The sequence below is a fragment of the Ictidomys tridecemlineatus genome, chromosome 11, assembly GCF_052094955.1.
Source record: "Ictidomys tridecemlineatus isolate mIctTri1 chromosome 11, mIctTri1.hap1, whole genome shotgun sequence".
Classification (NCBI taxonomy): domain Eukaryota; kingdom Metazoa; phylum Chordata; class Mammalia; order Rodentia; family Sciuridae; genus Ictidomys; species Ictidomys tridecemlineatus.
In genome coordinates, this window is record NC_135487.1 from 10,911,502 (window position 1) to 10,932,245 (window position 20,744).

General features: G+C 63.3%; 1 protein-coding gene across 2 annotated transcripts; it reads right to left on the minus strand.

Annotated features, from left to right (window-relative positions):
- Positions 1-325: 325 nt before the first annotated feature.
- On the minus strand, positions 326-18,997 carry Atp13a2 (ATPase cation transporting 13A2). 2 transcript variants are annotated; one of them, XM_078025390.1, is made up of 29 exons: positions 18,861-18,997; positions 12,797-12,891; positions 12,517-12,699; positions 12,230-12,288; positions 11,957-12,071; positions 11,619-11,698; positions 10,500-10,577; positions 10,281-10,350; positions 9,603-9,737; positions 9,452-9,518; positions 9,245-9,376; positions 7,852-8,007; positions 7,198-7,308; positions 6,798-6,844; positions 6,536-6,724; positions 5,391-5,597; positions 4,834-4,929; positions 4,594-4,753; positions 4,377-4,497; positions 4,145-4,269; positions 3,160-3,320; positions 2,921-3,037; positions 2,755-2,834; positions 2,426-2,578; positions 2,248-2,344; positions 1,359-1,582; positions 1,128-1,279; positions 825-920; positions 326-749 (listed from the first exon to the last, which is right to left on the minus strand). In XM_078025390.1, the coding sequence occupies exons 1-29, from the start codon at positions 18,868-18,870 to the stop codon at positions 652-654; spliced, it is 3,414 nt and encodes a 1,137-aa protein (XP_077881516.1). In that variant the 5' UTR covers positions 18,871-18,997; the 3' UTR covers positions 326-651. The 2 variants fall into 2 exon arrangements, with proteins under 2 accessions (XP_077881516.1, XP_077881515.1); XM_078025389.1 differs by having other exon boundaries at positions 825-994.
- Between the last annotated feature and the right edge of the window lie 1,747 nt (positions 18,998-20,744).

A 20,744-nucleotide genomic window follows, 5' to 3' on the forward strand; every position in this document is an offset into this window, starting at 1 on the left:
GGGGAGGGATGGCAGCTGCCCTTTCTCCTTTCCCCCAAAGGGGAACAGGGGAGCCAAGAGCTTGGCTGGATCTCAGGGCTCTGGCCCCACTCCTGACCTCTAAGCCGCAGGTCCCTCATCTGTAAAGTGGGGACAGTCCCTGCAGTGCAGGATTGGAGGGCAATGTGTGTAAATGCTCAACCGTGTACAAGCCCCGGCTCCACACAGAGGATGACAGGAGGACCAGCGGGGACTGTGCAGCGTGATCTGGGCAGCAGAGGGGCTGTGTGGGTCCTCCTGGGCAGCAGGAAGGTCCAGTGCTCAAGTAGAGCCAGGCATGGCCGAGCCAGGAAAATATCATGACTTTATTGGCTAAACTGACAGCAGGTCCAGATGGAGTTGGTGGCTGCCGTCTCTACCCGGCACGGTCAGAAGTGGGGGACAACAGTCAGCACTTCCGGGGAGGGGCAGGAGGTGGGCCAGGCTGTCTCGGACAGGAGTGTGAAAACGGCCAACCTCAGGGCTGTGGGGGGCGATGGCGGTGGCATCTCTAGAGACGGGTCCAGTCGGTGGCTCAGAAGCAGGGAAGTCCAGTGTCCAGTGTCCAGTGTCCAGCGCGCCCACAGCCTGCACTACCTCACGGCGCCAGCAGCCTGCGGCGGCCAGGGCTGCTCAGCCAGCTCCCGCTCCAGCTGCTTGAAGCGCTTCTTGGAGGCCCGTTTGGGTCGGAGCCGCCGCAGACAGGGTGGGAGGCACTGGTCCAGCACGCTCTGCGGGCGGCAGGGTGTGAAGGGGCTGCCGGCCGAGCCCCCCCCCATCCCCCTGCCCGGACCAGGGCCGCCCACCTCCAGCATGAAGGCCCCCACGAGGTTGAAGGCGACCAGACCCAGCAGCAGCAGCTTGAAGCAGGTGTCCTCCATGTTCCTCAGTCCTAGTGGCCCCTGCAGGAGGCCGGGGACCAGGATGAGGCCCACCAGGACAGAGCCCAAGAACGCCAGGGCCACCAGGAAGGGCACTGGGGGTGGGGGAGTCCGTCAGCGAGGGAGCCATGCCCTGGAACACTCGCACACCCACGCACACCCACACTCCACTCAGAGGCCCCCCATCTGCCTTCCCAGCCGGCCCCCCACCCCACCCCGCAGCAGCACCGTTGGTGTAGAGCGGCCGGCGGAAGGGCGCCCCCTTGGACACGGCCGCGGCCAGGATGAGGTACTGGAAGCTGGACAGGGAGAAGACCACGGTGTTCTCGTAGTTGGGCAGGTTGTCGGGCGCGGGCAACGTCCTGTTCAGAGGCACGAACCTGGGAGTCGGGGTCCGGGTAAGTGTGCAGTGGAGCGGGCAGGGGCCAGATGGGGGAAGCCCCTCCGCCCCCCACTCACCAAGGCTGGGCCACGGCCAGGAAGTAGCCCCCCAGCTGCACACCAGCCACCAGGGCCACCTGCAGCAGCAGGCTGCTCAGCACGGGCACGCTGAGCAGCGCCCCTGGCGGCCGCACCCGGCCCAGCGTCAGCGCCGGCCCCGTGCGGCTCATGAGCACCGCGATGGTGGTGGTGATGACCAGGTCGATGGCCAGGAACTGCACGTCACCCAGGTTGGTGTTGATCTGTGGCAGGTGAGGGAGACAGAGGGGCCACTGAGACCTGGCCCAGTCCAGCTCCAGGGCCGTCCCCAGCGACAGAATGACGGCAAAGGCACCCTGCCCTCCCATCTGAGGGGCCAGGACTCGGGGAGACACAGCCCCTACTCTAGGATGAGCCCCCAACCCAATGTGGGGAGCACTGTCCGGCCCTCAGTCTGCCTAAACCTGAGGGTGGGGGACCCCCAGCCTGACAGGGGGGCTTGGGCTCTGCCTTGTCGCCCCCAGCTGTAAGGTGGACGTGGGGACAGACACAGATACGAGAACTGCACTGCCACACACACCCTCACTCCTGGGGGACAAAGGACATGCTCAGCACCGGGCGAGTGGCCCCTGCTCAAAAAGCTGCTATCTGGGGCAGCCCGGACCCCTGCCCCATCTGCAGGTTGTCCCCTGCCTGGGCTCTGCCTCCGTCTCCCCTGCAGACTGGGAGCTCCCAGAATTAGGGGCAAGTTGTTAGCACATGAGGACCTACTGTGCGCCAGGCCCCATGCCCAGGGCTTCCACCTTGTGTCAGTCCCACTGCCTGATTTGGTGAGTGGCAGAGCCAAGGCTCGAGGCCACAGAGAATCTGCGGGGCTCCCAGCGGCCCCGCTGTGTGCCTGCTCTGGACCTGGGCGGCGGGTGCTCACCGTGTAGAGGATCAGGACCGAGATGAACTGCGTCAGGCTGTACAGGGCCATGTACTTGAAGACGCTGAACGAAGTGTCCAGGGAACAGCGGCCTTCCCTAGGTAGCAGGGGCCGGGCATGAGGGGCCAGGCTGGCTCCAAGGGTGTGCCCCACCCTCGCCACCAGCCCCTCGGCTCACCTGATGACCATGGGCACACACTCGATACTGGCCACACTCGAGGTGAAGGGCGACACTACCGAGGCCTCGGCCTGGGACAGTGAGATGCCCACGTCGGCTGCCTTCAGCGCCCCGCAGTCATTGGCGCCGTCCCCGCACATGCCCACGCAGTACCTGACGGAGAGGGTGCGCAGGGTGGGCACCTCCTTCTCTGCAGAGGACTGAGCAGAGCCACGGGGGCTTCTGACACAAGAGACCCAGGAGGGCTGCGGATGCTTCGAGGATGGCACTCTCTAGGGCCTGAGGGGTGCGGGGACCGCGGGCCGTGCCCAGCCCGCCCTGGCACTCACTGAAGCCTCTGCAGCTCGCACACCAGCTCTGTCTTCTGCTCGGGGGCCATGCGGGCAAAGACGGTGCCCTGCACCAGGACCTGGGCATAGCGAGGGGCAGGGCTGAGGCAGCCGCCAGCCAGGCGGGGTGGCGAGTGTGGGGGCCGGGGACTCGGGGAAGCCCTACCTTGGGCAGCAGCTCGGGGAAGTGCTTCCTGAGGACGCCAAAGGTGGACCCGCCGAGGGCCAGGTGGCTGGGCCGGGGCTCTGGCTCCATGGTGCAGCTCGTAGCCTGGACAGGATCCTGGGGGCCCAGGGAGCTCAGCTTAGCCCCCCTGCCCACCCTGGAGAGCTGGGACGGGTCGGGGGACGCAGGGCTGGGTCACTGGTGAGGGTGGTGGACTCAGAGCCAGGGGCCAGTCTCACCGTAGCCCCGTTCACGGCTGCCGAGGACTCCACGGGCAGGAACTGGAGGGAGGCCGGCTGTCCCCGCTCGGGGTGGGTGGCGTGGATGATGACCAGGTGCTCCTGGGGGCCCACCATGCCACAGCTCTGGGCCACAGTGACTGCTGTCTGCAGGTTGTCCCCTGGCAGGAGCAGGGAAGGTCAAAGTCTGATGCTGTCCAGGGCCATCCTCACCGTGACCCTCACACGTCAGCAGGTCAGACGCCTCTGGACCTGCCTCCTCCCCAGTAGAGCTGGGCACTGGGGGGTCCCTGGGGAGACAGGACTGGGCTCGGGGTCCTCAGACACTGGGTGCTTCCTGGCTCGTGGAACAGCATGCCTGAGTGTGTGTGTGTGTGTGTGTGTGTGAGTTTGAGTGTGCGTGAATGTGAGTGTGTCTGTGTGAGCATGTGTGTGTGAGTCTGTGTGAGCATGTGTGTGTATGAGTATGTGTGAGTGTGTGTGTGAGTGTGAGTGTGTGTGCGAGTCTGTGTGAGTGTGTGTGTGAGTGAGTGTGTGTGCGAGTCTGTGTGAGTGTGTGTGTGCGCGTGCGTGGTGACAGTTGGGGTGCCAGGGACATGGCTAATGAGCGGCCGCCGCCCTCCTCTGCTCAGAATCTCTTCTGCTCCCCGAGAGCATCACAGCCTTTGGGGTAACACCATCACCCCCACTTCTCAGAGGTGGACACGGGGATTCAGAGGTCACCGGGCGGGTGAGTGGCTGGGCTGCAACCCGCACCGACTCCGCATCTGGGCTCACAGGAGGTCACTCCACTGAGCCTCGGTTTCCTCATCTGGGAAGTGGGGATGGCGGTGACATTTGGGCCTGAGACATGGAGATCCACAGAAGGTTTGAAAATGGCCTGGCCCCCAAAAGATGCCCCAGGAGGGGGCACGGGGCACCTCTTCCCTCTGCCAAGGACTGAGCTGATTCCACCTCCCAAGCCAAGCCCTGAGGCCACCGGTACCTGTCACCATGACGGTGCGGATCTGTGTCCTCCGCAGAGCCTGGATGACCGGTGTCGTCTGTGGCTTCAGCAGGTTCCTCATGACCAGCAGCCCCAAGAGACACAACTCCTGCTCCACAGTGTCCCTGGAGGTGGGAGGACAGGTCAGAGGTTACCTGGTGGCCCACTCCCCTTTCCCGGTCACCGGGCAGAGGCATCTTCCCTGGCTTGGGCTGCCCACCGCACGGGTCACCTCGTCAGCTGCTGGGCGGCCTCCAGGCGGGGTGCGATGGGCAGTGGCTTGCTGGCCAGGGCCACAACGCGGTAGCCAGCAGCAGTGTAGCTCTGCAGCATCTGGGTGAAGTCAGAGGGCACTGCAGGGAGAGGGGTGTCACTAGGACAGAGCGGGGGACAGGCAGAGGCTGGAAACCCGACTCACTCTGTGCCAGTGCCCAACCCGTCCCCTTTACCCGTCTCAGGGCTGCAGAGGCCTGCCACCAGCTCTGGGGAGCCTTTGACATAGGCCTCGGGCTGAGTGGCCCCTGGCCAGGCCACCACCACGTCCATACGCTGCAGAGCAGAGGAGAAGGGGAAGCGGCAGAGGATGCTCACTGGCTCCGGAGGCTCCTCCTGCAGGCGGGGGGACAGCTGAGGTCCTGGCTCGGAGCCCTCCCCAGGCCCCACCACACAGACACCCCCCCCCAGCTCACCGGTCCCTGCAGCTGGGAATCCCGAGGTGGGGGTCTCATCACTGCCAAGACCTGAGTCCCAAGTGCCGAGTCTGCTGTTGGCCCCTCCTCCAGAACCTGGGAGGCAAGCAGAGAAGGCTGGCATCCAGGGGCCTGGCCCACAGAGCCAGGCAGCAGGGGAGACTCAAGTTAGACTCCTGGAAGACTTCCTTCACAGGAGACAGGATGGTACAGAAGTTAAGAGCGTGGGCTTTGGAGTCTGGCTGACTCAAATTCACACTCTGGCTTTGTGGCTTCTAAGTCGTCAGGTGACCTGGACAAGTTATTCCACATGTCCACTGGCCTCTTCCCTCCCTGGGGGATAGGTTTTAAGCATGCGTAGGAGGGCCAGGGAGGACAACAGGACAAAGGCTGGACCTCAGCGTCCGCCTGTGGCCACATTCAGTGCCCACCTGTGGCCACACTAAGCGCCAGGCCCCGCTGTTACCGCGACGTGGCTGTAACAGGCCGCCCCAGGAGACCCGAGTGAGCGTGAGGTGAGTCGTCCAGCCCAATTGCGCCAAGGCGTGCCTCCTCACCCAGCCCGTAGACTCCACCATCTTGAGGTCCATGGGGTCACCCACTGGGGTGCCCTGGACTTGGCTGAGGGCGTGGCAGGTGGCCAGTGCTCGGAGCAGGGGCCCCACAGGCAGGCGGCGGGGCTCGGGCACCAGCGGCAGGAAGGCCCGCTCCTTCAGGGGCACCACCCCCATCACGTCCAGGCCGTCTTCCGTGAGGGTGCCCGTCTGCGGGGACAGTGGCGAGTCCTGGGATGAGCTGTGCCCTGCTGGTGGCACCCACCCCAGCCTGGCAGTGCCATGGGGACCCGGGAGCCAGAGCTGGAGCCAGAGGAGCCCCTGTGCCCTGGTCTGGCCTGTGTGGCTCCTGCTGGGCCAGCGGCCACCCTGCGCTTCCTCCCGGAAGCCATCCTCCCGTCTCCAGGTGGATCTTGCTTTCGGGGCCCACATGGGACTTCCCTGCTGCCCCAGCGTCTGCTCCCAGGTCCCGGGGGAGCGGCTGGCTCTGGGCAGCATGCCGGTCTGCCCATTGTTGGGTGAATGACCACGGGGCGAGTGCTGCCCTCGCCGTGCCGGGCTCCGCCTGCCCAGCCACGCACCTGCTCCTGCACCAGCCTGGGGCCTGTGTGAGCCTGACCATGCCCCTCACGTAGCTTTTGGCCCCTGACACCCTCGGGATAATGTCCAGCCTCGGCTCTGCTGCTCGGGGTGCTGCCCACCTGGTCTCGCCCACTGCTCACCGGGCCCTGCTGCTGGGAGGACCCTTCCTCCCCCGCCCTCCCTAGAGCTGTCCCCCGTGCCCCCATCAGATGTCCCATGCTCCCTCCTTAAGCCCTCAGAGTGTCCTGCTTTGCTTATTCTGGTGGAGACACACAGGTATGTGTGTCTGTGAGGACGTCTGGGCTGGTCACTGCTGGACCCAGGCACGCAGTAGGTCCTCAATGGATCTTGAACAAGTGAACAGATGACCCTGGGCATTTCATCTACCAGACCGCGAGCGGGTGAGGTGGGAGCGGGTGGCCAGGGGCCTCCGAGCATGTGCACCTCAGGGGGACCCAGCATGAGCCAGGCCTTCCCGAGGCTGCTGGGCCCAGGTGAGGAGGCCTGGCGGAAGCCCTGTGGGGCCCGTGGCTATCCCCACGCCCTCGGCCCCGCCTGCAGCCCACCTTGTCGAAGCACACCAGCCGCAGCTTGCCCCCCAGGTTGATGCGCAGCGGGTGGATGCAGAAGATGCCCTGTGCCCGCAGCCGGCTCTGGGCATAGAGTGTGCACACGGTCATGGCGGCTGGCAGGGCGGGTGGCACTACCACCGTCACCAGGTCCAGGGCTCGGATCACAATCTCGCTCACAGGCACCTGCAGGAGGCTCTGTGAGCGCCGAGGGCAGGCGTGGGCAGACTTGGTCGCCGCCGCCCGGCCCAGGGCTTACCCGGTTGCGGTGGAGGACGAAGATGCTGTAGGCGGTGCCGAGCACAGCTGCGGAGGCGGGGAGGGGGTCAGGTTTTTGGGGCTGGAATCCAGGGTGCCCTACCCTAGCCACATCCCCAGCCTTTAGCCCTTTTTTGTCGGGGAGGTACCAGGGATTGAACTCAGGGGCACACAACCACTGAGTCCCATCCCCAGCCCTACTCCGTGTTTTACTTAGAGACAGGTCTCACTGAGTTGCTTAGCGCCTCGCTAAGTTGCTGAGGCTGGCTTTGAACTCATGATCCTCCTGCCTCAGCCTCCCAGCTGACTGGATTACAGGCGTGTGCCACCGTGCTCTGTAGTAAGTGGGACTTGGACCCAGGCTGGGGCCACTAGCAGAGGGGATGCAGGGGCACACTCACCCAGGACAGAGAGGGCAGTCACAAACTTCATGCTGTGCTTATAGAACTTGAAGTTGATGGGCCGCGGGTGCAAGATGGAGCTCACCAGGCCCCCTTTCGCCGTGCAGAACCCTGGGGAAGAGGCGGGGAAGCCACGGCTGGAGAACCGTGGGCTGGGGCAGGTCTCCCGAGCCCCCACCCACCCGTGTCACCTTGGGGTGCTGAGATGTGATGCTCACGGGCCAGCCCGGCCTCCCACGGGTTGCTTTTTCGTGGAATTTGAGATTGAACCCAGGGATGCTCTAACACTGAGCCACACCCCCAGCCCTTCATATTTTTTTATTTTGAGGCAGGGTCTCACTAAGTTCCCCAGGTTGGCCTTGAACTTGGATCCTCCTGCCCAGCCTTAGAGTCGCTGGGGGGGGGGCACTCTGGACTCTTTCCTGCTTGCCATGTGCCTCCCCCTCCAGCACTTATAACCTCCCTGCTGGCTCCTGGGGACTTGGTCACAGTCGGGCCCAACTTCTGCTAAGACAGGGACTCCGAGGGCCCAGTGAGGTGGGATTTGCCCGACACAGCGGAGCGGGGGCAGAGCTGGGGGAGGGGGGCTCCGGGCCCTGCTCTGCCTGTGCCTTGGTGCTGAGCCAGCGTTCCTCCCCACCTTCTGACATGTACCTGTCCGGGTCACCACCGCCAGGACCTGGGGTCCCACATAGGCCCGGGCCTGCAAGACGAGGGTCCCGCAGAAGAGTGTGTGCCGCCGATGTGCCTCCGGGCAGTAGGGCCTGGGTCCCTCGGGCAGGGCTGTTTTCAGCACTGGCACGCTCTCCCCTGGGAAGGACGTCGTGTGAGGCCCTTAGGGCCATCCCCTCCCGCCCCAAAACCAGGCACCATGCCCAGGATCGTTCCACCAGCCCTGGGTCTCGGGTAACTGTAACCAGGTGTGAAATCACTGTCCCGTTTAGAGAGGAGGACGCCGAGGCCGACAGGAAGAGCTGCCCGGTCCCATGCTGGGGAGCGCTGGGCAGGGGTGGGGTGCCGAGGGACACCATACCTTTATTTTATTTGTTTATATGTGGTGCTGAAGGTCGAACCCAGGGCCTGGCGCTTGCTAGGCGAGCGCTCACGGCCGAGCCCCAGCCCCAGCCCCTGCTGGAACTTTCCAATCAGAAAGGTCATTCACACAGGGCCCTGGGAGGCTGCCTGGTAGAGCAGCAATCCCTCACGGAACGCCTGCCCGCACCTGCTCTGTGCACATTTCTGGGAGGGACCTGGGGACAACCCAAGCTCTGGCTCTGTCCCCTAAGAGGCAGGTGGATGAGACAGGTGTGGACAGTCGCGAAGGCCAAAGGGAGAGCATGACCACATCACACCAGTCATCAGCCTGACACACCCCTCCAGCCAGGAGCACCGCTCAGAAAACATCACCACGCGGGGGTTTAGTCAGCTCTGTCCAGCGCCACCCAAGATCCTGCGCACTGCGGAGGGAGAGCCCGGGCTCAGGGGGAGAGACGACAAGGCCGCTCGTGGGGACAAACCCACGATCCCACACTCGTCGCCGTGGCCCAGGTGGGCTGGTCAGGATCCGCCCACCCTGCGGCCTCCAGGTGGCCAAGTGTGTGTGTGCACGAGTGCCCAGGACGTGTGTCACCCGGGAGCACAGAGCACAGAGCGTGATCTCACACGACAACCAAAGGAGGTCACGTCAACGCAGAGACAGTTCTGGAAGGACCCCCGGAAGCCTTCCCTGGGGCCACTCTGGGAGCGGTGTGAACAGGACCCCCGCCCTGTCTGTGCGCCATGTCCTCCGAGGTGCCTGGGGGTCCTCAAGCCCTGAATATGGGCGTTTCTTCACACACACGGGGAGCCCCTCCTGTCCAGGGGCCACGACTCCCCTCTCCCAGGAGAAGAAACACAAGGTCAAGCCACCCGCTCAGTGGCGTGGGGTCAGCCAGGGCTGAAGCCAGGATTGTCACTCGAACGAAGGAGGACAGGCCACTGCAAGCAAACCCTGCGCCCCAGGCAGAGGCGGGACGGGAAGGAGGACGAGGCCGCCGCCGGTGCTCACCTGTCAGGGAGCTCTCGTTGACCACGCACTCGCCGGCGATCAGGGCGGCGTCACAGGGCACCAGCCCGCCCTCGGCGGGCAGCACCAGGCAGTCTCCGGGCACCAGCTGGCTGGAGTCCACCCACTCCTCCTCTGCGGGCAGGCAGAGGCTCAGCAGGGCTGCTGCCCCGGCCGCCACCAGCCTCCCACCCGGCCCTGGCCCCTTACCTCCTCCAGGCCGACACACGCGCACCCGCACGGACAGCTTGACCATGTCCCTCAGGGTCTGGCTTTGCTGTAGGCATGGGGACAAGAGGAGGTGGGTGGGTGGCGGCCCTGCGGGGACCACCCGCACCCCTGCCTGCCTCACGCCGCTCACCTTCCTGGTCTTATAGAGGGACAGGCAGATGGACACAGTGGACACGAGGAAGATGCACAGCGCGTACCAGTAGTAGTGGTCGGCCAGCCACAGCGCGATGCTGAAGGCCTGGAACCCGTAGTAGGGGTTCAGCGCCTGGGGGGAGGCACGGGAGGCAGCGTGAGGGCCGGGGCCAGGGCAGCTGGGCCACAGGACAAAGCCAGGCCTTCCGGAGGCACAGGCGGGCGGGGTGAAGGCTGCCGTGTCTCTCAGCCTGACCGCAGGCTGCCCTCTTTCATGGGGTCTGCCCAAGGGTCAGATGTGTCCAGGTCCCTGACCTTCCTCGTCTCTGAGTAACCCCGGCTACGTCCCGTCCCTGCTCTGAGCTCCGGTTCCTCCCGTGAACACAGAGCGTCTGGCCTCACTCGCATGCTGTGACCACACACAGGAGGGCACCAGGCTCCAGGGGCAGCTGTTTGACCGTGGGGACCTGCCTCCCGTCCTCCCCGTGGGCTGCCTCCCATGGCTGCCCCAAGCCTTGAGGGAACTTCCAAGTCCTTGACCTGGTTTCCTGCCAGCTGAGCTGACTGGGGTCTGAGGGGACTCGCTACCAAGAAGGGGACAGTGGCCCAGCGGAGGCCAGCCCTGGGTCAAGGACACGCAGCAAGTCTGCGCCAGAGCAGGGGCACGGGGGCCTACCTCCTCCACCAGCAGCTGGGGGTAGGACTTGACGGGCACGCTGATCACGTTGGGGCCGTACACGGTCTTCCTACAAGAGGAGGCGGCCAGGCTGTCACGAGGGGCGGCGGCTGCAGGACCCTCCCAGGGTCACACAGCTCCCCGAAGAAGGCAGCTGGATGGAAGGTGGGCAAGGTAGGTCCCAGCTCTTGGGCAGTGGCCCGGGCAGCACCCACCTACCTCATGGTCTGCTCCTGGGGGCTGAGGCCAGAGCGGGAGCAGTGAACGTCGTCACAGGTGCGGCCACGGTCCAGCAGGCTGGATGGGGGAGAGGACCTTCATGTAGGTGATAGGGCCTGAGCTCTGCATCCCCCCGTCCCCAACAGGCTGGGGACTCGGGACTCTAGGCCCTTGCTGAGCGCCAGGAAGGAGCTCCGTCAGGAACTCTGGGCTCAGCGCACCCTCGTTCCTCTGCCGTCTCACCAAGGAAGCACAGCGAGAGATGGTGGTGGTGTTAGTGGTGACAGGGTAGCTATTACTCAGTGACGAACATCATCTACGCTGATACCTTGTGCAAGTCACCAAACCCCTGAGCCTCATCTGCAGAACGGGGACAGTGACGGGACCCACCTCACAGGGCCACGGCGGGTTACATGACAGAGTGCACTGGAGAGTGCCCGCGCTCCACGCGACACCCATGCCCCAGCCCTGCTCCTGTCCCTGCAGAGTGGCACACACCTGTCTTCCCTTGAGGACCTTCCTGGCTTCCCCAGCACACGGGGCCCAGGTGGCCGAGTGTGGCAGTGAGCTCCCTGGAGCTGCCACAAGCCAAAATGGTCAGGAGCGCCCTCCCTCCTTGGGGGACAGCACCCCAAGGTGCATGCATGCTCTACACTGATCCCAGGAAATCCCCAGAGGTGCCCGAGAGGCCACAGCCCAACAACATCCCCTCCTGGTGCCCCTTCCCCAGCGCCACCAGGATCACCTTCCAGACTATTCCCTGTCCCGAACCTCATCTGGGGCTCTGCCTCTGAGACTGAGATTAGGGCCTGTTGGCAGGTGGGTCAGAACCCCAAGCAGATGGTGAGCCCAGAGTCCTAGGCAGGCTCACAGCAGGGCAAGCACCCGGGCCAGAGGCGGTGTGGGGCTTCACCTACACTACCCCTTCAAAATGACCCAGGAGGCCAGGGTGACCTCCCCCCAGTTTACAGGCAGAGGCCCCAGGGCCCAGAGCAGCTCAGTAACCTTCCCAAGGTTTCCTTGGGGCCGAGAGGGTGCCTGGGCCAGCCAGGCTGCTGCCCGCCCCTGGGCCAGCCCTGCTCTGGGGAAGGACATGGGCTGCACCGGCCTGGCTCCTACCTGACTTGGTAGAAGGCTTGCTGGGTCTCCATCCAGACGTAGCGCTGGCCCTGGAACACGTAGTACCGCAGCACCTGCGTCTGGCAGGGGAGAGGCAGGGTAGGAGGGAGCCCTGGTCCCGTGAGGGGCCGTGAGTGGGGGCGAGGGAGGGAGGCAGGGCAGGGGGAAAAGGGTCACAGGAAGGAGAGGCTGGATAGGGGGTGGCACCCACTCCTCGGGGAAGACAGAATCGGGAGGTGCATGGAGAACATGGAGCCCAACCCTCCCACTGGACACATGGTGAAAGTGAGGCCCAGAGAGGGACGAGGACTTGTCCAGAACCCAGCGAGTCCACTCACCGCTTCTTGCCGCCTGTGGAGCGGCGCGGTGTCCTTCCACGTGCCCTCTGGGGCTGCCCCCACAGCCACCTGGCTCCGGCCATCCTCTGCCTGGGCCTGTGGGGGCAGCTCCAGGCTGGGGAGGAGCTGGGGGTTACTCTGCAGCTTGGGGCTGTCCCCAGAGCTCCCCAAACCACAGAGCCAGCCTCCCTTGCTGGGATGGAGGCACCAGAGCCTTTGTGGGAGGGGCAGAGGGAGTGGGGGCTTCTAGAAGGGGCAACGGGGCTGCCTCACCTCCCCTCCCGGATGGCCTCAGTCTGCACCTGGACAGTGAAGAGCTGCCGCGAGCTATCCTGGAACAGAGGCGCGGACTCAGCCCTGGAAGAGGCCCCGCCCCGCCCCCTCCCCAGCCAGGTGGGGAGACTAGAGGTGCGCCCAGCCCAGCCAGCCCCTCCGCCCAAGGCTCTGGAGGAAGAGCTGCCGTCCACAGAGGACCACGGGCCTGGTGCCCCACGGAACCCGAGCATCCGGCACCACGGCCTGGCCACTGCCCGTCCCGGCGCCAGCTGCCGGGCACTCACCTCTTTGTCTCTTATTTCGATGACGAGTGTTTCGGCGCGGGCCAGGTTGCAGGGCTGGAAGCGCAGGCGCACCCCCCACAAGGGCTTCCAGCGGAAGAGCAGCAAAGGGATCCCGGCCAGCATCCAGACCACGGCGTGATAGCCGATGACTCTCCATGGACTGCCACAGTAGCCGCTGAGCCTCTGTGGGCAGAGGGCGGCGCTGGACGCGAAAGCCGTGCGGGGCGGGCTGGGCGTTGCCGCCCCCTGTCCCCGGTCCCCCGCGCCCTGGGCCACGTACCACGGATGAAGCTGAGGAGCTGGGGGGATCTATTGATGTCTCTATCGTCAGGGTCCCATAGCCGGTGGGCGTGCTGCCCACGAGGGGGCTGCTGTCTGGAGGCAGAAAGGAGAAGGGTCATTTTGGGGCTCCTTTTCTGTGCCGTGCTAGAGCCGCGCCCCCAGCCCCCAGCCCCGCCAGACAAATCCCGCAGCCCAGGTCTTCCCGGGCCTGTTCCCTGCCTGTTCCGCTGGTTCTGTTTTTTGGTACCCGGGATTGAACTCAGGGGTGCTTAGCCACTGAGCCACATCCCAACCCCTGTTTACATTTTATTTAGAGACAGGGTCTTGCTGAGTTGCTGAGGCTGGCTTTGAACTTGGGGCCCTCCTTCCTCAGCCTCCTGAACTGCTGGGATTATAGGATGTGCCGCTGGGCCCAGCTTCTGTTGTCGTTTTTATTTAGTTTATGGTGGGCTGCATCCCCAGCTCCTTCAGCTGGTTCCTAACTAGGGTCTTACTTCCTCCTGTGTCGGCTACCTCCAAGGGGTATGACCCAGAACAGGGGATGGGCCTCTGAGCGCCCTGAGCCCCATGGCCGGCTGTCAGCCTGTGGGGACTCAGTGTCCCTCTTTCTATCCTCACTTGCCCTACCCCAAAGGTGGGGTCAGGGCCACTTGTCCTTGTCGGTCCTGATGCCCAGCCCAGGCCTGGAGTGAGCAGACACTGAGGAGTCCGGACTGATTATCGTCTGGCCTGCTGGCTGTCCCTCCAGACGGCCAGCTGAGGCTGCTGCCGGAATTCGTCCTCCCAGGCCTCCCCTGCTGCTGAGCTGGGCTCTCAGAGCAAGAGGGCCGAGGGTCTTGTGGAGCCCAAGGGGCTGGGCTTCTCTGACCTTGAAGGACATGTAGGTGCTGGGCCCCTCCCTACACCTGCAGAATCAGTTTCTCGGCAGGGGCGGGGCAGCGCGGCGCTGGGCAGCTGCCCACACTTCACAAGGGCTTCTGGAAAGTTCCTTAAGGGGCCCCGAAAGCCAGGCAGGTGTGGGCAGGCTGGTTTTCTGGGTTCCCCTCAACCTGCACTCCCCCAATATGAGACCTTCTAAGTTTCTTCCTAACAAGCCAGAGTCCCAAACAGCTGCTGGGGTCCCACCTGCCCAGCCTCAACTGACCCTCAGGCTTCTGCAGCTTCCTGAGTCCAGCAAATTGTCCTAATAGTCGGGCTGAGGGCTGGGGATGTGGCTCAAGTGGTAGCGCACTCACCTAATAGTCGGGCTGAGGGGGGAGCTAGGGGCAGAGCACTGGCCGAGCATGCCTGAGGCCCTTAATCCCTGTCAGCGAGCGCACACGTGTACACACACACACACACACACACCCCATGCCTGCCACCATTCCCCAAGGACTCATCAGACACGGGCTCTGCTCCTGGTCCTTTTGGTTCACACAGTAGCCCTGCTAGGGAACCGTGATCATCATTCCCATTCTGTACAAAAGCAGAGGCTGAGGGAGGTTCAGTAACTTGTCACAAGATCACTCAACAGGTACATGGTAGTTCCAGGTCGCAGGACCAGGCAGGCGGACTCCCAAGCTGGGTTTCTCTGTTTGTTTTTTAATTAAACAAGGGGTTTATTTGTCTGATAGAAAGAGAATCCGGGGTGTGGGTAACCATGGCGCCAGCACCTGGAGGGAACTGGGCCCCTTCCTTGTCCTGCCTGCTGTCCTCCTGGCCACGGCTACAGCCGCAGACCTGCGCTCACAAGCCGGGGGGCCACTCTCACCCGGCTCATTGCCAGAAGGGGATGGCGGAGGAGCAGGTGGGCGAGGGCAGGGGTGGGCCTCCAGCCAGCGCCTCCGGGGTCTGGTCCACCCTGAGGTGGCGGCTCACCTCTCCCTGGCGGCTGAGGTTCAGGTCAAAGCCGGCCCCCTGCTCACCCTCCAGCGTGCCAGACCCCCGAGAAGCCGTGGGTGGAGGCAAGAGGAGATAAAAAGCGCTTCCTTCCTTCAGGACACAACGGCCCAGCGAGCCCAGGAGAGCGCTTGAGAGTCCCCTCCCCAGACTGGTGCTGCAGGACTCGAGGGCACTGCAGGCCCTGGGCTCCCTGGGCGCGGGGCAGCTCCCCAGCCCTCCTGGAACGAGGGCGGTCACAGCCACCGTGGTGCTCAGAACAGAACGGACAGCTGACGGCGTCTGAGCGCTGTGCAGGTGACAGGGGCAGCTGAGCCTCCAGGAATGTCTCATCTCACTCTCCTGGCGAGACCCTGGGGTCAGCTCAGGGTGGAGGCTCGGCACAAGGGCCACCAGTAAGGGAGCAGCCGGGGTCAGTGCCGATCCTGGGCTGCGGGCTCATGGGGACACCTTTAGACAACAGGACACAGCCCGAGCCCCCTGCGGCCGCGGTCAAACCATGACTCAGAAACCAGGTGGACCAAGGCCCCACCTGTGGCACCCAGGCCTCCCAGCGCAGGCTGACTCAGAGCAATGGCAGCAGGCCTGGCTCCAGAGAGGCTGGTCTCCAGGGGGCCAGTGCCCACACACTCACACACTCACTCTCACACACTCAGACACACACACACACACAGATACACACTCACACACACAGATACACATTCACACACACACTCACACGCAGACACATACACACTCTCACACACAATTAGACACACAGAGACACACACACTCACACACACACACTCACTCAGACACACAGATACACACTCACACACACACACTCACACACACACACTCACACGCAGACACATACACACTCTCACACATAATTAGACACACACAGACACACACACACACACTCACACGCGGCGGGGGCCCGCTGGCCGGGGCAGAGCCTCCTTTCCTCCCCTCCCTCATCTGCAGAAGGGGACAGCTGCGGCCTCTGCTCTCCTCCAGGGCCTGGGGGCGGAGGGCATTCAGAACACGTGTCTGCAGGGCCAGGTTTGCAGGTCCTTGGCCACCAGAAGGCCACAGCTTTTCTTGCCTCTTTTGGGACGGTTGGCCCTGGAGTCCCACCTGGGCTTTGCCAAAGCCCTTGATCCCCCTGAGACCGGCTCCCGAGCGGCACAGGGTGGGCAGTCTCTTGCCCTCCATGGCTGTGCCGGGGCACCTCTATGGCGTCGGGGAAAGGGCACCTCAGGGTCACCAGGGCACACCTCCCCCGGCCTGTGAAGCGGGAGCTGCTTCTGTCCCTGGTTCACAGTCTGGGAGCTGGAGGTGCAGGGCAGAGCCTCACGTCACCGCCACGTCTTCGTCATAGACTGTGCTCCTGGGCCAGGTACGGCGGCCCATGCCCATAATCCCGGCAACCCAGGAGGCTGAGGCAGGAGGACAGCAAAGTTCAGGGTCAGCCTGGGTAATTTAGGCCCAAAAGCAACTTAGTGAGACCCTGTGTCAAAGTGAAACATAGAAAGGGCTGGAGACGCGGCTCAGGGGTGAGCGCCACCCAGAGCCTGAGTCGACGTTTAGTCACGCTCCTGGCTCCACCAGGCAAGCTGGCTTTCACAGGCAGGGGCCTGGGTGTCTCTGGCCTTCCGCTGCCCATCTCTAGGGTGGTGACCCCAGGGACCCTGTGTGCAGCTGGTGCAGAGGAAGCCGGAGCAGCCACCACAGCAGGTGTCGGAGGTTCTGCAGGCCTGGCAGGTGGCGCTCCCTGCCCAGGGGTGTGGCTTCTCTGGCCCACTTCCCAGACAGAGCCTTCCCTTGCCATCATCTAGGCTGAAACCCAGAGCTGTGCCCCTGCCCCAGGCCTGTTCCACAGCTCCTCTGGTGCCAGAAGCCCTCAAGCCAAGAGCTGCAGCGATCTCGGGCAAGGGAAAGAAGCGGCTGTGCTGGCCTGACTTCACCCTTCACCAGCCCCTGAAGACGGGAAGCCCACACTGCCCACCATACCCACTGCTGCCAGCCGGGCCCACGGTGGCCACACATGGTGCCAACAGCCACACCACCCAGCCCTGTGAAGCACACAGGCTCCAACCTCTTCCTAAAGGGCTTTTATGTTCCTTCCCTCTGGGAAGTTCTTCCTTCAGTCTATCACGGTACTCGCCATTTCCCTAGGACACTTCCCAGTCAACCTTGGGAAGTGGGTGGGTGGGGGAGGAAATTGCAGGAGGAGGAAGTCACATCTGTGGAACTCTCTGGAGTCCTGGCAAGGGCCAAGCCCAGGGCCCACTGTCCCGCAGGACACCTGTCAAAACACTGGAGTGGGCTGTTCATCTCTGTTCACAGCTTGGCAGCTCGGAGGCGGGAGGCAGCTGAGCTCTTGCCAGCTCGGGCCAGCCCAGAGCAGGCTCCTGCAGCCTGGGTGGGGTGAGAACTGTCCCAGAGATGCCTGCTCCTGCTGTCCTGAGCAACCGCCGCCAAATGGCGAGGGCTCGCGAGGCTTCTGTGCCCTGGCTCACTGTCTTTACGCGCTTCAACACGGAGGGACGGACTAGTTGGGGAAATTGAGGAATGGGGCTCCCTGTCCAGGGTCACATAACCTGAAAGGGAAACCTGGGAATGTGGGTGTGAAAGAATACACTCCTCTTTCAGTCCATCTTCACACGGAAAATACAGATCAGAACTTCCTTTAAATGCGGTGGCGCGTGCCTGTAATCTCAGCAGCTCAGGGGGCTGAGGAAGGAGGAACCAAGTTTAAAGCCAGCCTCAGCAATTCAGTGAGACCCTGTCTCTAAAGGGCTGGGGGTGTGGCTCAGAGATCCTGGGTTTAATCCCCAGTACCACCAAAACAAAACAAAACACCTCGTTTAAAATAAGGCCTGAGGGCTGGGAGGGTAGCTCAGCAAAGGAGCACTTGCCTAGCACGCCCAAGGCCCGGGTTTAACACTCAGCACTGCAAAAAATTAAATAAAAGAGAATGAGGAGCTGGGGTTGTAGCTCAGTGGTGCAGTGCTTGCCTTACAGGTGTGAAGCACTGGGTTTGATCCTCAGCACCATGTAAAAATAAATAAATAAAATAAAGATATTGTCCATCTACAACTAAAAATACCACAGAGAGAGGTGGTGAAAAAAAGAAACCCAAAGGTGTTGATTCGCATGTACAGAGTCACGCAGGTATGAGTGGCCAAGACTGGACATGGTCTGAGCTCACAGGCCTGGAGCCGTGACGCCGGCTGTGTAGAGCAGAAAGGCCAGAGTCAAAACCATCTGGGAACCTCTTGTTTCCTGCGGAAGCCCCCGCTTCCTGCTGATGACCTGGCAACGGCCCAGGGCGACTGCCTCCCACCTCACTGTGGTCCCTGGGGCCTGGAGCCCCTGTCATCACCAGGCTAGAGCCTGGTGACTCTGCATGATATCTGGACCTGGAGTCTGGGGGCCATCTTCCCTCTTTCGCCCTTTCCTCTTGCAGTGCTGGGACGGGACCCTGTGTGTGCTGGGCGAGAACTGCACCACTGAGCAGCACCCCGCCTCTCCTTCCCCTTTCTCACCTGGATGCACTCGGGCTGGGGGCTGCAGAGGAGGTGTGGAGAGGCAGACTGAGAGGGCTGCAGCTGCCTGCCCATCTGGGTAGGAGAGCTCCATGGGCCTCATTCCCAGCTGGTGGAATTAGGCTCTGGTGCCCCTGATGGGGACCTTGGAGGGTGTGGTCCTCGGGCCTGGTGCTGACAGGCTTCCTCTGGAGGCCCGAGGTAGGGGATCTGGGGCGGGTTGTGCCCCCCGACACTTAGCCAGTCACTGAGGAGCCCTGGCTTCCCCAACCCCATTCATTCAGTCCGGGGGATTACCTGCCCAGAGGCCCCGAGGGCCTAGGGTGGTGCACCACTTTCCCCACCTGGACACTGTCACTCAGGCTGGATCCCAGTTGGTGGAAGGGGGCGCCTCCGCGGCCCCTCACGACCGGGCAGCCCCGCCACGGTGTAGGAGGGAGGGAGGGAGGGAGGGAGCCGGCGTCGCCGCGCCATCCCAGGCTCTGGCCTCTGGGGCAAGGCCTGAGGACGGGTGTCCTTAAGGAGGAGGGGGCCCAAGGTCTCCGCCTCGGGGCCGCTCCCCGGGTCGCAAACCCACGGTGAGGGTGTCGCCTCCACCGCCCCCGGAGATGCTGCGCGGGGCGGGCCGGGCGCGCGGGGCTGGGCACCCACCTGCGCTCATGTCGGCTCCTCGCGCTCATCGCCGGCCCGGCGTGCGCAAGGCCCCGGCGGGGCGCGGTCCTGGCGGCGCGGGCTGGGCGCGGGCTGGGCGCGGGACGCGGCGGGCACCTGCGTTCGCGGCGGCGGCGCGGCTCGGAGCTGCCGCAGTCTGTGTGCAGCCGCCAAGCCCCGCCCCGGCTGCGGCCCACGTCCGCGCGGCGCCCGGGCTGCCGGGACTTGTAGTCCCAGCCCGCCGCCTGGGGCGCACGCCGGGGTCCCGGAGAGGGGACAGCCCCGACGCACAGCTCCAGCTGCACGCCGCGGTGGTGACGCACGCTGCGCTTTGGTTCCGGCTGCCTCCATCTCTCCAGGGCCACGGGCCAGTCTCCTAACCCCTCTGGGCCTCAGTCCCTAAATTGTAGGATGACAGTGACGTCAGCCATGCTTGGGTATTGTGAGGATCAGACAAGAACACGCACTTAGAACAATGTGGCACTGCCGGGTAAATGTCAAGGAAGGAAGGGACACACACCTGCCGGATTCCCACGGGCAGATACGACCCGCGAAAATGCCCCCAGGTGCTGGCAGAGGCTGTGAGGATACACCAGCGAGGTGGCGGAGGCAGACCCCGAGCCTAAGGTCCTGGAGGCGTGACCTGTGGACACACCTGCGCTGGTGGCAGGCAAGGAGACCAGAAAAGCACTAAAGAGATGTCGTGCCTGAACGCAGCATTGAGCACACTGCCCCAGAGTGACAGGCACAGAAACAGTATTCCTCGGACTCCAGGGTCAATGGCCTCTGTGCTAGATCCATCCGCCACTTGTCCAGTATGAATTTACGAGTGTCATGCACAGTTTTAGTGGCTGGGAACGTCAGGTGAGCCAACAGACACAGCTCTGTCCCTGTGGTACCTACTGCGCACTGGGAAGCAGCCCAAGGCAAGCAAAGCCAAACTCCAACAAATAACCTATTGTGGAAAGTACTAGAAGGATGCAGAGCTGTGATGGTTTGAGATGGTGGGGGACAGTCTCCAGAGGGGACAGCAAGGAGTCCTTGGCTGCTCCTGTCATAGCAAGAGCTCCATGAACATTGGGTGTTGGGATACTCACTGGCAGGACTTGAAGGTGGACAGGATGGGATGTGGAGATGCAGAAATGCAGAGTCAAAGATGTGCCCCTGGTGAGGTGGCACATGTTGTAATCCCAGCAACTCAGGAGGCTGAGGCAGGAGAACAGCAAGTTGGAGGCCAGCCTAGGCAACACAGGGAAGCCCTAAGCAACTTAGTGAGACCCTGTCTCAAAATAAATAAAAAAGGGGCCTGGAGATGTGACTCGGTGGTTATGTATTCCTGGATTCAATCCCCTGCACCAAAACAAGACAAAACAAAATTTACCCCGGAGTTTTGGCCGGAGCAGCTGGGGACAGTAGAGTCATTTTCTGAGCTGGAGTAGGCTGCTGGTGGAGCAGGTTGGAGGGGCCATTTCTGTTGACCCCTTGGGGCATGGTGTTGTCTTCCCTAAACCAGGACATAAACTGTTTTCACCAGCATGTGACATTTCCAGTGGGGACAGGGTGCTTAACCACTCAGGGTCCCCGTGGCCTCCTGCATCAGGCACCTTAACCAGGAACTCAGACCTCCAGGGCAGCAGGAGGGCTGGGGTTGGAAATGGCTAGCTTGAGGTGGCCTTGCCCAGAGGCAGTGTGGCACAGTGGCAAGGGGCTGGGCCCAGGCATCAGAAAGACCTGGGTGCATTGGTTGCTTTCTCAAAAAAGTCACTTTCCCTGTCTGAGCCTCCCCAGGCTGTGAAATGTAAGCAGTTGAGGGCATGAAATGAGGTGCTCAGAGCGCAGTTCTTTCTCTCCAGGCTGGAGATGGGTTTGAAGCCTCACAGAAGC